The following is a 16986-nucleotide window of genomic DNA, read 5'->3' as shown; positions in this document are numbered from 1 at the left end:
GAGGTCCTACATTTTATAAGTAGTGAGAGTCAAGCAGCCATGCTGACGGGGCTCCTCCCACACTCTGTGTACCAGGACGAACCTCAGACTGAACTCTCGGCTTCCCACACTGTGTCCTGCTTGTTTATGCCGTCTGAGTCAGCCACCTCAGGGAAACCTGGGTTTGTCTTGCTACCAGCAGACACCTGCCCTGTCCAATCAGAACTGTACAATCTAAAAACCTCATTTGTATAAAACTGGGAATTTGGGTGGAAACTTTATAAAAGATGGCCTCCCCTTGGTCTTGGTGGAGCCCAATTTTTGTTGCTACTTGAATCTGTGTCTCCTGGAGTACAGCTCCTTTCATTCAAATAAAAACTTTTTAAATATTAATTTATTACAAGTCTAAAATTAATTTTGGTTTACACTAGATATAATTATAAACCCTGGTCTCCTTCATAATAAATATTACTATCATCAAAATAGGAGTCTAACTAAAATTTTATACCATCTACCCTGTCTGAAGAAATTTTTCATTGCACAATACAACAAGCATTCACTGAAGTTAAAAGTATGCATATGTTTTCAATGAGGGCACCATTTTTAAAGAAAAGTCTGGGGTTCATCTAGGTGTTCTTCAGTGAAGGGATATTACTATGAAGTAAGGATATTCTAAATTAACAGAACATAATATTTTTCACAAAACCAAGCTTGGGAACAGAACGAACATTTTAAATTACTGAAGTAAGAGTTACACCAAATTATGCATACATTTTTTTAGATAAAACAACATTTCAAAGAGGTGTTTGAGCTTTTAGCTACCACTCTGGGCACTGCCCTTTGATTCCTGCGGACACATACTGTACTCACTTGTCACCGCAGGTACAAAGCAGCTACAAGTACTGAGGTGGAAGCAGAGAGGAGCCCTGCGCCAAACAATCACATTAAGATAAACACACACAGCATTCTATTTACATGATACAAATCCTTCAGGACACAACTATGGCTATTATTCTGCATATCCCCAGTAAGCTTATTAAAGCATGCTACTCACAGTGGGGATGAAATAAATGAAGTTTTAAAGAGATCACTGGCAGTAAGGCCAAGGAGACGGAAAACAAAAGGAACAGGATCAAAAGATCCTTAGAGGTTTACCAAGAAATCAGCTTATATATTCTAGCAGACACCTGAATAGAAGAAGGTATGCTGACTTCTCACAACTTAATATTGAACAAGTTGCATTTAATATTGGAGTCAGATTGAACAAATATTCTATAGCAGTTTAACAAGTCTAATCAGAAGGACTAGCACTTAAGTAAATTATTTGCCTTGGAAAAAACTAAACTAAACTAGACTAGACTGAAACATGCCAGTTTTTAACCACTGTATTATGTTCAACCTCAGTTATTAGCTGGAATTTGTTTTATATATATATATAAATATCATATATATATGCAACTGATATAAAATAAACAAACACTTCTGTAATTATCAATCTAACTTATAGGAAAGAGTACTTTTTAATTTGTTAACAGAAAAGTATAACGAAAACAAACTCAAACTCACCTTGGGGTTCACTGACCAACACCAAGCATTTTAAAATGCCTGGGAGGAGGAGTTCAACCTCAGAAACACCTACGTTTGTTTCCTTGAGGAGTTGGAGGATGAAAGCCAGAATGGATGCTAAGCGAGGAGGGAGCAAAAACCATTTATTCTCCAAGTAGGATTTCCTGAAAAGAAGTACAATTTTGTTTTTTCTTCTGTTCAACGTTTCAACAGAGCAGAATCAAATGACATATACTTTATAGATATTGGCAGATTTCACCGCCATCCAAAGAAAGCACAATTTTTAAAAAGTACGTATATTTTACCATGCCATTTCCAAACACAGAAAGTTAGAAGCAATGACTGAACATTCTTTTGATGTGCTGTAAGGGCCAAAGGTGAATAGAGACATAAAATGAATTTAAAGCAACCTGGTCTTAATATGTATTTAACCAAAATCCATATAAAAATATAAATGTTAATCTACTTTTTCTTTTTTAAAATAATAAGCCTCATTTCCTCTGCCAGTTCCTCAATGATGCAATATTTTCACTGTCAAATTTGCATAAAGAAAAATCTCTTCTCACATTTACTTGTTTAGGGACTTGGGTGGGGTCTTTTTTTCCCTCCCCCAATTCAATAAGAAGACTGTCCTAGGAATTAGCTTCCCACTCTAGCTTTACCTCCTTCCTTCCCTTTAGAAGTAAGAGAATCAGAGAGGTACTTCAGGATTTAATATCTTCTCCCAAAGCAGGACAGATTTTAGTATTAGAACTCATCCGAGGTCATAAAGGTAATTTATATGACTCATTTTTGCATCTCTACCTCTCAGAACAGGTCTTGGCTCTAAACGTGCTCAGTGTGCACTTGTTAGGCAAGTAAACAAAAGTGGGATGGCTCAATTTCGAAAAAGTCTAGACAATACAAAAAATTGTCAAATGCAGCTAAATCTAAGCTAGACATCCATATATACTTGCAAAGCAATAGTAATTTGCCAAAAGGAAGCACAGAAATCGCTAAGAATTATAAACTCCATTAAGGGCAGGAACCATGTCTTCCATCATCATTTCTACTCCCTACCGTGGCTTCCAAGCAATATTACATATTAGAAGATTCATTCATTCTTTGAGGGCACGGGTTTTGTCTTTGTTGTTCACTGCTGAATTCCTAGTGCCTACAACAAACATTTATTGAGTACCTACAATGTGCTAGGTAGAAATCTAAGAAAAAAAATGTAAAGTTAAGTAAAATGTGGTATCTGAAAGCAATGGGCTCAATAGCCAATGAAAAAATTAGACAAGAATAAAAAGACTATCATGATATAGTGTGACAGGTACTTTGAATAACAATTCTTGGTAATTCAGAGGAAGGAGCCTTAACTAAGACTGGGGACCGTGGGGCTGAGAAGCATGGAATGGAGGAAGACATTGGAGGCAATCTCTATTTCTTACCTTAGTATTAAAAAAAGATAAAAGAAATTATTACATTTTGGGGTCTTCAACTAGAAATGTTTTCAAAGGCAAATAGGAAAGTCAGCTAAACAGAGCATATGACTTCAGAAGGAAGAAGCATCATGGTGCACTGAAATACCACAACGTCTAGGTGAAATTTAGTCCAGATGGATGGCATTTTAATGGAGGAAATGCTGTAACGTAGGGAACTAGAATGCATTTTGAAGGGGCAATAATAAACCAGTCTCATCAGGGTTTGTATAAGATGCTATGGAACAGTTAAGTGACAGATCATGGAGTTTATTCCATTGGTTTTTAAAAAAGAGCAAATGAAGGTCTGGGGGCAGGAAAGTGTCATAATGGAACAGTATTTCAGGAAAACTAATCTAGGGGCATTATTTAGGCTGGACTGGAAGAAAAGACGAGATAGTGAAAGTAATTAGGAGACTCTGGCTAAAGTCTGGGTATAATGTGATAAGGAAAGAGAGATGTGAAAAGAAGGGAAGAAAACAATCATTTGTCAGAGGATAGCAAAGGGGAGCAAACAAAATTATAAAGCTTCCAAACCTGAGTAACAGAACACTGGGAAAACACACACACACAACACACACACACACGGTAAGGAAGGATTTTAGACATGGAATTCTGTACAGAGCTGATAAATAATATCGGGTCATTAAAACTATCAGGTCATTAAAAAGAAAACAAAATACTAGATAAGAATATATAGCACCATAGCATCTTAAGGTTTATCCTCACCCAAGGACATTTTTCCATTTTTTATTTTTTTTGTACAGATGGAGTGGGAGGGAGAGAGAGGTAGAGAGAGAGAAACATCGACGTGAAAGGGACACATCGAGTGGCTGCCACCCGCACGACCAACCAGGGCCGGGGACAAACTGCAACCGAGGTACGTGCCCTTAGCGGGAACCGAACCCGGGTCTCTCCGGACCGCAGGCCGATGCTCCAACCGCTGAGCCAAACCGGCCAGGGCGCATCTTAAGGTTTAAAGACTCATTTCAGCCCTGGCCGGTTTGGCTCAGCGGTTGGCGCATCGGCCAGCGGTCCGGAGAGACCCGGGTTCGGTTCCCGCTAAGGGCACGTACCTCGGTTGCAGTTTGTCCCCGGCCCTGGTTGGTCGTGCGGGTGGCAGCCACTCGATGTGTCCCTTCACATCGATGTTTCTCTCTCTCTCTCTTCCTCTCTCTCCCTCCCGCTCAATCTGAACAAAAAAATGTCCTCGGGTGAGGATTAAAAAAAAAAAAAAAAGACTCATTTCATATGAAGCTAAATACTCCATGAAGGTAAAGAAAGATAATTTCTATTATTAAATCTTCTAATGCTGCAGTTAAAAGGTAGAGAGTTTAGTAAAAAACCTCAGAAGTTTCATTTACTCATCTGCCTAATAATAAAACTGAGTTATTAAGACAGAAAAGACTAACAAAACAGTACTTCATATCGCTTCCTTTTTCATATTAGCAATCATATTTTCACTTATTATCTTTTATAAAATATAATTACTGTATCATGTACAGTACAAAGTAGTTACTGTTCAGCTGATAAAAACTAATACACACACACACACACACACACACACATCCCTTTAAGATGTACATAAGAAAAAATTGCTGTGTAGAGAAAATAAGCAATTTAAAAAGCACTGTCTTAGGCAGCCATAAGCAAACATCATTTTAGTAAAATCTTAGATAATAATTCTCAGAAAAAAATTTTTTTTCTAAACCACGAGTATTCTAAGGGAGACCAATAGTTTTGAAATGCTCTGCTACTCTTTAATAGAGATTAATAAAATGTAAATACTACTTATTTTTAATATTTGGAGATACCTTATGACTTGTACAATGCATTTCTTTAGGGATGACATCAGTGCGACAGTGGCTGAGTTTCTCAATGCCAACAACACAGGATGATGTGTGAGATCTAAAGCGTGTGGGGAAGCTGGAAGAAACCGCCCAATATACTGCTCAATAACACTCCCCAGCAACTGATTCAAATAGGCATTTGGATTTTGAGACTGACAACAAACGATACACATGCCCTATGGGAGAAAAAAAATGAAAACAAAGGTAAAGCTTAAAGACATATTTAGGAACTTACTAATTTAGTCCCCCCTGCATTAATACTCAGGTCAGATTTTGTAACATCGAAATTAACAAGGACACCACCCACTATCAATAGACAATGTTTACACGAAGTTCAGGGAGTTGCTAAGCGTGGTAACACCTATGCTGTGGTATCTAAAGACACACTTGTCTTTGGGGCAAAAAGGAAGCAGGGGAGAAGTGTGGGAAGACAAAGGAAGCTTCCTGCTTCCTCATCCTCAGAAAACTTGACCACCACACTCATCAACTGCATATATGTGCAATTAAAGTTATAAAATATATTTTAGGTCAGTTTTTTAAATGTAGGGCACTGATGATTTATCCGAGTAAGATAAAACTTAGGCTAACTAAAAATCTTCCATGTTAAGAAAGGTGATTTTTTTTTAACAAAAGGCAAAAATGCAGAAGACTATTCCTCAAAATAATGACAATTTATTTCGAGGTTTGTATTTGTCAGGCACTGTGCCATGCAGTTTATATTCATTATTTCATTTAAATTAAAAAAACCAAAAACCAAAAAAAACCCCACTGAGTTAGTATTACCATAGCTCCAATTTTATAGCTGAAGAAACTGAGATTTAGAGGAGTTGAGAGGTTTAGAGAAGCTAAAAAATGCTTTCATATGGATTACAGTATTTGATACTTACAAACCATTAAACCAATATCCTGAGAAACAGAAGTTTTTCTGCCAATATTACTAAATTTTACCTACTACAAAATATAATCTCCAACACAACAACAAATCATGATCAAAAATTCATTTATAATTTGGTACTTTGTCATTCATATTTTCCTAGAGAAATAATTAGAAATCTTTATGTCTCCATTTTAGCTATATTTACTCACTAAGAAATTTTGAAAAGTTATTTGTAATAAAAAATAGCATACAGCTGTTAAACATTAGTAATTAAACAATTTAAAAAAATAATGGACACCCCTCTACCTCATTTCTTCAATGCTTTGTTTAAAGAAAAGCACATTAAATCAGAAGATTAAGTAATAAATGAATACGTTTTGAAAATTCTGAGGAGAAATGGGTACCTTTAAGAAATTAAATATATAGCTTCCAGTCAACTCTGCTAAAAGGGTAATTCAACAGATTTTTCAATTTACAGCTTTGGAAGTTTATCAGAATTCTTATTCAGTGTACACTTTCGGTTCAAGGGGGCCACAGGGAACACGCACCCCACACTCTCCTGCGGCCCACACCTCCCCTCCCCCATCTCTCCCTCTGGGTGGCAGTGCTTTATCTTGCTAGTGAATATGCTAAACTTTGCTTTAAATGCCATTATGAATACAAAATTAAAGAGCCAACTTAAAATGTTTTAGAAACTGTAAAAATATCTTTTAAAAAATACATCTGTGGAAGAGATTGCTTATTACCTAATCAAAATCCACTCCCCTTTCTCCTCAGCTTCCCTTGCTAGAGCCCAAATTAAAAAGCACTTACCTTTACCATCAGACACTAACAAATAACAAAGTACCCCTCCAATCCAGTCCTGTCTCCTGCAGGACAGATCAGCATTTCCTACTGAACATATTACCTAGTTCCCCAGCACCTCAAACTAGAGCTGTTCAGAAAGTCTTACCTTCATCTCCTTATCTCCAGAATATCTCATTTCAGCTATAGTAGCACTACTACCTACATAAGCAGCCACTGTGGAATCTAGAAAGTATTCTATTTTTTCTGTTGCTCCACAAACTCACTCAACAAGCCTTTCTGACTGCAGCTCCTAAATGTTTCTGAAATTTACCGTGAGCTCTATACCCACTAAAACGTTCAGATAATGAACTACTTACTGCCTTCCAAGTCTCCAGTCTAAGCTCCACACCAACTTATCTTGGATATTGTCACCAGAATCACCTTTCTAAAATGCAAATATATGTCACTCCCACTTCTCCACTCAAACCCACCGAGAGTCCCCATGTAAAAGAACAAGTGCGAACTTCTCAGCATGGCATGCAAAGTCCAGTCTGTGGCTCCTCCTGCATGAGTCCCCAGATGCCACCGCATTATTTACTTTTCCCCAGTGTGTCCCATTTCTTACAAAAAGCACACCCTTCACATGCTGTCCCCTCTGACAGGAACAGAACTTCAACTCCTACCCACTCTGCTCCTTGACAAATACTATCCTGTACAGTGTCTTCCCTCACATCTCCTCATACCAGTCTGGATGACAGACAGAAGTGGCCGCTCAGAAAAATACTGAGCACATTACTAGAAGTTTCTATGCTAGTCAGCCTCCTCCTGAACTTGAAGCTTCTTGAGGGTAGAGATTTTGTCTTTTCCATCTTTGTTTTCAAAGCCAAACACAAGAATTTAAAATGCGCTGAATGGAAATGCCACGTGTACACACATACATTGAGATGACAACGCATGGTTTTTAAATCTGCAGTTAGTAAGCTGTTTTAAGCAAAGTTTCACTTTGTTCTTTTTACTTGTAAGCAGCCACACTCCCTGTACCTGGAGATACAAAGGCAGGCTCTTCTGGATTGCGGCCATCATGGGTGCAGGCAGCTCCTTCTCTCGCTGCAACACCGAGTGTGGCAGCAGCAGGCAATCTATGATCCGGAACAGCAGTTGTTGTGCTTTCGTGGTGGCAAAGATCTGTGCCCACGATTTAACAAGAATTCCTAACAGAGAAAAGGAGTATCAGCAGTTACGGTTATCTTCTAAACAGAAAACTTTGTCATTCCACTAAAAAATTTATATTAAAGCATACAGGAGCAAGTTTAAAATGAGCACTAGAAAGAAACATTCACTACAAGTCAAAAAAGCTTGTCATGTCATGTATTTCATTAAAAAGACAAATTTCTCTAAGAATTCTGAGCCAAGAAAAACATACATTTCCTGAGCAACTGCTATTTAATACATACATACATACAGACAGACAGACACACACATACACACCACATACAATGTGATTTGGTTATACATTATGTTTATACATAAATTGAATGTTGCAGTTAATAATATTTCTTTTTGCTTTGGCTGCTAGGAAACTCAGAGGCAAATACAATCCAACTTTAAGAACACACTGTAAGATCAGCCCTGGCCAGTTTGGCTCAGCGATTAGAGTGTCGACCCACGGACCACAGAGTCCCGGGTTCAGTTCCCGCTAAGGGCACGTACCTTGGTTGCAGTTTGTCCCCATCCCCATGAGGTTGTGTGGGTGGCAGCCAGTCGATGTTTCTCTCTCTCTTCCTCCCTCTCTATCTGAAGATAAATGCAAAAATGTCCTTGGGTGAGGAATAAAAAAAAAAGAACACTATAAGATCATATACTGTGCTTTTATGTGTATACTTACTTTTTCCTGGGCTTCATCATGCACTCCAAATTTATTTCTTTCATACCCTTATTTCTTTATATTTTTTATCTTATATACAATTTTATACACTATCTCAACACTGTCTGCAACAAGAGGTATAACTAAATTAAATTGTTTTTAAAAATGATTAGCTGTAACACCTTGAAGCAATAATTTAACCTCGTTGAATTTCAGTTTTTATAACTTTCAATAGTGAGTTTAAATTTTAATTCTGAAAGAAGAAACACAGACTTCTTTCTTATATGAAATTTATTATGGGTTCCAGCTGGGGGGGAGGGAGGGGGTCTGTCAGTTGCTACACCTGAAGATAGTAAAGCTTAACAAATGAATACTCTTTGTTTAATAAAGTAATTAAAAGCAGATTTATAATTCCCATTAGAGTGTATCATTACTACTGAGGTCTCCTTTACTGAAAAAAATAAAACAAAAACAAATTTAAAAGGAGATCATTAAGTGCTTGTCCAAATAGCAGAGTGGTATATGTACTGCATAAACTTTTATATTTTATCTTATCTTAGAAAGCAAAAAAGGTGATACAATTCAGGCATTTTCATAAAACAAAAAGTTTAAATTCAAGCTCTGAAGGAACACAAAACTGATTATAGCAGATATAATGACATTAAAAAAAACCCCAACCAATAATCACTTCTAAGAACAACAAACAGCAACATTAATCTTCTGTTGTAAAAGGAAATACTATAATCAATCATAAAGAAACACAGTGCTCACTTAGCAATATTTTAAATAATGCTAGCTTGCTCCTCATTTTTCCAGTAGGTGGAAAACTGGAGAATGACAGCAATGTAAGAAGAACTCACATTCTAACGAACATTAATATACCCATAAGAGGAACTGCCATCATCACTGACATTTCAAATGATTCATATCACTCTGAGGTGTCACCCAGGTATTAACTTATAAAGAGCAAGGACCTTCCAACCAAAAATGCATCATCGACCCTGTATTTCATCTTCGGCAATGGTTAAATGCTTTTCTGAAGACCTTAAGTTTTATGAGTTCATTGAAGGCAGAGGTGATACATTTGTTTTACTGCTGTAACAGATCCCTACTTTTTTTAAGTTTCAGCAAAGAATATTTCAGTGTGTGTGATAGTAAAAATGTAAAAAAAGAAATTTTTAAGTAAAAACATTTGGGGAAAGTTTAAATACATAGCAGAGCTTTGTAAAAGAAACATTTCCTGGCTATAAAAATATTACTTATTTACTGATAAAGCTGAAAATATAGAAAAGTTGTGGGGAACACACTCCCATAATTGAAAGAGAGTTGCACTATAGGAGTATTTACTCATTTTCTACTGTATGCATGTATTATGCACCGAAAAAGTAAAATGGGATCATTACAATATATATTTTTAAATGTAAAATAGAATAACTTTGCTCATTTAGGAACATTAAAAATACATTATGTACCATTAGGTTTATAAAGTTATTAAATTCCAGAAATACTTAAGATATAAATAAAGATGTCATCTCCTACATTAGAAGTTCTTGAACTGATGCATCCCCAGTCCCCAATCCAATGCCTAACACACACATACACATACACATACACATGCATGCACATGCATACACAGACACACACATTTTTATTTGTTCAAAATACAACATAACAATGGGAATAAACAGTTCAAAAATCTGACCAATACCATGAGTAAGTTTTAAATTTAGCAGAGGCATGCTATGTACACAATTATAATAAATGGTAAGCTATGAAAAATGTCGTAAAGGAAGGGCAGATGAAGTACAAGCAGGGAGATCAAGTCCACTTGGCAGTGCAAGAAAGGTGGGATACTTGGGCTGAGCACTGAATGGACACAGGTAGAATTTCAATTGTGAAGCCAAAAGGGGAAGAATGACTAAAGAGAGAAGGATCATCAAAAGAAAAGGCATGAAAATAGAAAAGTAAAAAATATATAAAGAATGAGAAAACCCTCAAAAATGATACAAAGAGGAGGAAAGTTGAAGATATTATGGATGGATCAATTTTCCTTTCTCAGAAATCACTGACTTACAATTAAGACCCCAGCTGCCTTAATCTGAAGTGTGATTCCATCAAAAGTTTGCACCTTACAAGTGAATAGCAGTGCTATTTCCAGTTAGGAACTGGCAGGGTAAAGCATAAAATATCAGTGATTAAGTCTTTTCTCTCAAGTGCATATGATATCCCAACCCTGCATACTTAAAACAGGTTTGAACTCTCAAAAGTTTTTTTTTTAAATATGTTTTTATTGATTTTAGAGAGAGAAGAAGGGAAACAAACAGAGACAGAGAGAAATCAGATGAGAGAAACATCAATTGGCTGCCTCCTGCATGCCCCCTACAGGGCAACGAGCCAAAAACCTGGGCACTTGCCCTGACCAGGAATGAAACCAGCGATCTCTTGGTGCATGGGTCAATGCTCAACCACTGAGCCACACCGGCTGGGCTGAACTCTCAAAAGTTTATACTTGCTCTTTCTCCATTTTGTTCTAAACACTTTACATATAGAAGACAATGAGGTATTTGTTCCTAATGTCTATTAATTGGGCGACCCTGTAGCAGTATACTCTATTCCCAGTCTCTGGGATCTAGACAAAAGAATACAGATACATCTGCCATAAATAAAAAACAATTGTGTAACAAAACAAACAAGGCCCTGAGTTCTTCATAAGGGGACTTTTGCTATGGGTCTATATATCACCAATCCAAAACTGATTTTGCTGTTCCTGATAAGACTGTCATATATCCTGCAAAATAAAGATATACCCTGAAATCATACATTTAGCTTGGCAGACTAATAAATTATAAGCCTAAATGCCAAAATTTAGAATTTATATTTTACTATGTTAAATTTATGATAAATTTTCACTTACGCTTTTCTTTGAAATTAAGATGTCTGAATTGCTACTATAGCTTTCACTGCATTCTAAATCATCAGTATTTACACATTTTCGAATTCTCCCGTATCTTTTACAACACACATAAAAGGTATCAGATAGCCCAAATCAGTTTTATTCATATGCTTATAAGATCAAAAGGAACAGATACTAGGTTTTGGCCATAGAAAAATAATAAAAGGAAAAAAAAAACACGTAAATTCTGTATAAAAACTTCTAAGGAAATCCTTCTCATTCCCCTTTATCCAGTTCCTATTTTTGGTCAGCAACACGATTTTAGTGAACAAAGGAATTCAAATTAGTGACTTCCTAAAGAAGGATGAACTCTGTTGTTATCGAACAGGCACAGAGAAAGATCTCTTTTTGAAAGAAGAAAACGTGTTGGGAGAAACAAGATTTGAAGCATAAATGTCTTCAGTGCCATAATAAATTCTTTCCTGACCTCCTTCATACAGAGCAAAGCATAAAAATAAAAGGAAGTGATGTTTTTCTGATTTTTCAAATTCTAACAAAGCATAAATAAGCACTAAAGAGAATGTCCATTTCAGTTTTCCAGGTATTCACAACGTGAGTGATTTGCAACAGACTACTCATAGCAAATTGGTGTTGGCATATTTTCTCTACTGATCATAATTAAGTTTAATATTAACACAAGAACAACAAGAAAAGTTCTGAAGGGAGGTGGGACAAGACAGAGAAAGCCAACCTGAATTATTTTGTCTTTCAGGTTATTCTTATGATTGTATGGAGAGCAGTGCTGTACTAATTAGTATACTCGTATCCACTATGACACTGTGGACTCAACCTCACAAAGTTTTAATAATGTCAGAAATACATACCCATCATCCTATACGTCAGTTGCAGCCCTGCACTGGAAATGTTTTTTCCCAAATAAGGTTTTATATATTTTAATATTTCACCAAGGTATTCTAAGGACTTTTTGACCATGGCAGATTTATCAGAAAGTTTCTGCAGATTCCCGTAAGTTATACCAACAGCCTACAAATAAGGGAAAACATGATTTAGCTTTCCAAGTTTTATACAGACTTTTAAAAATAAAGATAATTTCTCTCTCTATACACACACCTTACATTTAAGCCTTCATCCTTAACTTTTCAAAAAATGTTCACGGCAATTAAAATGCAAATTAAAGGAACTATCTTTTTATAATTAAAGGTTAAAATAAGAATAAAAAAATAATTCACCAATAATTATTAATACAAGATTTGACTTAGCAACATATTAGTAAAAAGAAGAAAAGAAGCTTATAACCAAATAACACAGAGACTTCCAAACATCCTACTACAAAACTGGAAATTCAAAATCCCCAAATTCATACAAGGAAGGCCTACAATGAGGTTACCAAATTCTTTTAAGTAAGACCTCTATAAAGTTCAACTTTGAGATATGAACTGATTTCCCCCAGAATTTTCTTTACTTTGCCAGCTTAGCTTTCTCAGAGGAAAAATGGATGAGGCACAAAGAGATGGGAAAACAGCCCTGGCCAGTTTGGCTCAGCGGTTATAGAGCGTCGGCCTGCGGTCCGGAGAGACCCGGGTTCAGTTCCCGCTAGGGGCACGTACTTTGGTTGCAGTTTGTCCCTGGCCCTGGTTGGTCGTGCGGGTGGCAGCCACTCAATGTGTCCCTTCACATCGAGGTTTCTCTCTCTCTCTCCCTTCCTCTCTCTCCCTCCCACTCTATCTGTACAAAAAATGGAGAAATATCCTCGGGTGAGGATAAAAAAAAAAAAAGAGATGGGAAAACAGGAGGCGGTAGAGAAATATAAATGAGGCAGTAAGGAGAACAGTGAAGAGGGAAGAAGAGGAACAACAACAAATGAAATAAGTTGAAGAAGGGCGAAAATAAGCAAGAGGTGAGAAGTCACAAAACGAATCAAGAGATTAGCTAGAGATGGGTTAGAAGGTCTGAGAAGAGTACTCAAGTTTCCAAACCATCACTGGGAACTCATGGTAGACTTCAATGACCTAAACTGGACACAACAGCACCAGTATAGACAGTCGGGTGATTTTTCTACCACAGCTCTCAGCAGACAAGACAAAGGAGAGAAAGTAAGTGGCTGCATCAAACCAAAGCTGAGGGTTTGCAGATGTGATTGAAAGACAAAGGATGGAAGACTGCGAGGGTGTAGGTAAGGGTAGTTGAAGTGAGGCCCCCGGGTGTAATTCAGGTGGGTAGGGAGTGAAGTGAGAGCTTGAGAGGATGCTGCACTTGAAGAAAAGGGAGTGGAAGCTCATGATGATGTCACTCAGAGCTGGAGGGACAGCTGGAAATCGTCAGAGCTTTCAGATGCTCCCTTAATCTACTCTACTGTTACTAATTTTCCTGCAGTCATTTAATCAAACTAGACCTACTTTAAAATGTATAGAGCCTTCTCACTGTTCTCAGGATAAAATTCAAACTTCTTATACCAAGATGCTCTGAATTCTTAATCTATTTATTGATCTATTAACTAACTGGCACTTGGCATATACTGTCTTATATTATTATTTTAACCTTTGTGTATATTCTGTATTCTCAGACAATTAAAAGCTCCTTGAGATCAAGGTCTACTTCTTGTTCTTCAAATCCCTACGAAATCCTAGCATAATAGGTACTATCTAGCATTTAGCATACAACAATTATTTACTGGTTGCCGAAATAATAATTAACGTGGACTGGATAAATTAAAAGAGCTTTTCAAACTGATCAGTGGAATGCACGATTCCTACCTCCCTTTCTGGTCCAGGACGGCTCTTAACATAGGGATTTAATTAATTACAGGGTGAGATCCAGTCAACAACTGGATGCCATCCTCATAGAAGACTCATGTGGATTGGAGTAACTTTATTATTAAAACGGAGTCAAATAGTGACAGCAATACTTGCCAGAGGAGCCATATTTTTATGTGTCCCACCTGAGCAATTTCTCAAAAATATGAAGGTGCTGAGGTTCCCTATTTGGGAAACCAAATGGAGGTCTGCAGACTGCAAAGTGAAATGCAAAATCAGAGAAAAGGAAATAAAGTGGTATAAATAGATCTTTTCATAAAAGTTAAGTAGGTTTTTTAAACCACTCCTAGAGAATTTAATACAAAGCATTATTTAAAAAGTTTTCTTAACATAGACCTAGGTTTCATTTTTAGAAACCTAAATAAGTAAAAGCAGTTACTTATTTTTCTAATCAAATTAATTTTTATTATATCTGAAAATAAAATTATTTGTTTTACTTTTCTAAACTCTGTAAAAGTTGAAGTCATAGGCAGGTAAGCCATCTCCAGTTCTGCAGGTCAAACAAAAGTGTGGGGAGGTCTCTGGACATCCCATAATACTGACTGTCTTAATGTGAGAACTTGGTTCCATATTGTCTGGATCTATTTAACAGTGGACACCACAAACCTCATGTCTTTCTCTTTTCCTGAAACAGTAGAAGGTAAAGAGTTGGTATTATGTTGACTTCTAAACAATGGTCTGTTGCTATTTTAACAAATTCTTTTTAATCTCTTAAGATTCTCACCTTCATTTACCAAATTATGACTCACTTCAAGTTACACAGTAATCAGCAAAGTTAATTGGTCTTAAACTTGTATTTTCTCCCTTCAGCAAGCACTTATGAAACAGTGAGGGTGAGTGTTTTAAGATATGAAGGATGAGATCTGTGAGTGACTGAAAGGTGGTTTTGAAACTTGAATTTCATTCCGGTTTCAGATTTGGGTGTTAAGTTCTTTGGTGCAGGGATGGGACTAGGCAGCTGCTATCATTTATTCTCCTGACGAGGTCAGGTGTGTTGGGAAGGAGTGTGGGGAGAAGGGTTGTCACAACCCTGCACTTGGGGGCAAAGAGAACTGTAGGGATGTGTTGAGGTTAGTGCTTGCTTGCCTTCCCCCTCACCTCAGCCAGTTAACAGTTTAAGGTTTTAGTCTGCCCTGGCAAGGACAAACCATGCCAGTTGCAGGTGTTCTTACAGGAAAACAAATCGCTGAGGGGTTGGGGTGGGAGAAGTGAATTATGAGCATGAAGGAAAATCTTGTTCTAAAAATAAAGGAGTTTAGGGGTAAGAAGTGGGATATGCAAGAAAAACCAATTATCTTAAGATGAACATGGACTTTTATTAATTTTTAGTTAAATATAGACTATTACAACCAGCTCAACATGATAAGCCTAAATCTATATAGAGCGCAAACTCAGGCATTGTCTTGCTTATCTTCAGACTGGACAGGACAAACCTTTCCTGTTTTGTCAGTTCTTGGTTTCTTAGTTTAGAATAAATCAGACAAAAAGAAGATACTTGTCATTGTATACCTGCAGAATTGACTTATTGCTGTTTTCACTAGTCTTTGAAGAGTACAGGTACTTGGTAGATGCTCAATAAATTATTTTTAAATAAAAAAAAGACTGGATAAATGTGTATTTTATTTATTTATAATTTTAAAAAGTATTTTTTTCTTTATTGATTTTAGAGAGAGTGGAAGGGAAAAGGAGAGATAAAAACAATGATGAGAGAGAACATCAACTGGCATCCTCCTGCATGCCTGCCCCTGGGGATCTGACCCACAACCTGGGCACGCACCCTGACTGGAAATTGAACTGGTGACCTCTTGGTGCATGGGTTGATGCTCAAACACTGAGCCACACCAGCTGGTCAGAAATGTGTATTTTATATCTGCATGTACTATTATTAAGTATTTTTAGGACTTACAAAACACTGTTAATTGTCGTACAACTGTACTTTAATTTAATGAAAACCAATGGAAGATTTCAAATTTATAAAAAAATCGTATGGGTTATAACTATTTGCATTGCAGGTAATACCAACTGCTTTGTAAGAAAATAAACCAACTTTTACTGTGGATAGTTAGAAAAACACAAATCAAAACACATTAATAACCTCAACTAGTCTATAAAGCAAAAACTATCACAGATTCCTACAAAATTAATAATTGAAAATAAATGCTGAATGGGACTATTTACTATGGAGACAAAACAAATAGATTGAATTTTAAAGCCCCAATCACACTATCATAGGAAGTAGGTGATGCTTATGCTAAAAAGATTAAATTTTTACTGTAAAATTTACACGGCTTATTACAGGATCTAAACATTAAGTTGGAAGTATTATGGATCATATACAAGAAAGTTTAGTTCCCAAGTACCTGAAGAATATTGCTATCCAGCAATTTCAACAATAAGATATTCCTACAATTTAGATTAGCTTTAGTGTAAGGCTTATATGTAGACTTCTTTACTCTTTATTTTTCATTAAATATAATTCTTCTGTCTTTAAGAGTGAATTGTACTATACCTTAGATTCACATTTTTATTTCTCCAAAATTTCGTAATATAAGGCACCGAATAAAATGATTCAATTTAAAAGATTTCCTTTTATAGAAAAACATTATGAACACTTCAAGTTTTTTTGAAACATGATTGTATCTGATCTGGACAGTTATACTAATAAGTGAGAAATACCTCAAGAAACAGAACAAGTGCTTTTATAGGGTCTTCTGGGATGGGTAAATATTCAACCTGAGCCTCTGAGAAAATATCCTTTACTTCTGAGAGTTTAAACAGCAACCTTGTCAGTTCAGCCAACTGTTCCAAGTACTCCTTTTCTGTTAAAATAAAGTAACAATGTTTATGTAATGTTTACTGTATAAATTTATATTAGAT

At 36.4% G+C, this 16986-nt stretch overlaps 1 protein-coding gene across 5 annotated transcripts in view; it reads right to left on the bottom strand.

Moving 5' to 3' along the window:
• The window catches only part of MMS22L (MMS22 like, DNA repair protein), a 122670-nt gene that overhangs the window by 10042 nt on the left and 95642 nt on the right, over nucleotides 1-16986 (bottom strand). For all 5 annotated transcript variants that reach the window (XM_036248731.1, XM_036248730.1, XM_036248732.1 and 2 more), the window contains 5 exons: nucleotides 16786-16928; nucleotides 12160-12319; nucleotides 7560-7729; nucleotides 4820-5031; nucleotides 1546-1709 (listed from right to left, as the gene is read on the bottom strand). In XM_036248731.1, the coding sequence (XP_036104624.1) occupies nucleotides 1546-1709; nucleotides 4820-5031; nucleotides 7560-7729; nucleotides 12160-12319; nucleotides 16786-16928 (849 nt within the window). The remainder of the gene's footprint in view (nucleotides 1-1545; nucleotides 1710-4819; nucleotides 5032-7559; nucleotides 7730-12159; nucleotides 12320-16785; nucleotides 16929-16986) is intronic.

This window comes from Molossus molossus, unplaced genomic scaffold (assembly GCF_014108415.1).
Source record: "Molossus molossus isolate mMolMol1 unplaced genomic scaffold, mMolMol1.p scaffold_m16_p_8, whole genome shotgun sequence".
Classification (NCBI taxonomy): Eukaryota; Metazoa; Chordata; class Mammalia; order Chiroptera; family Molossidae; genus Molossus; species Molossus molossus.
This window is presented reverse-complemented; position numbering and strand designations above follow the sequence as displayed.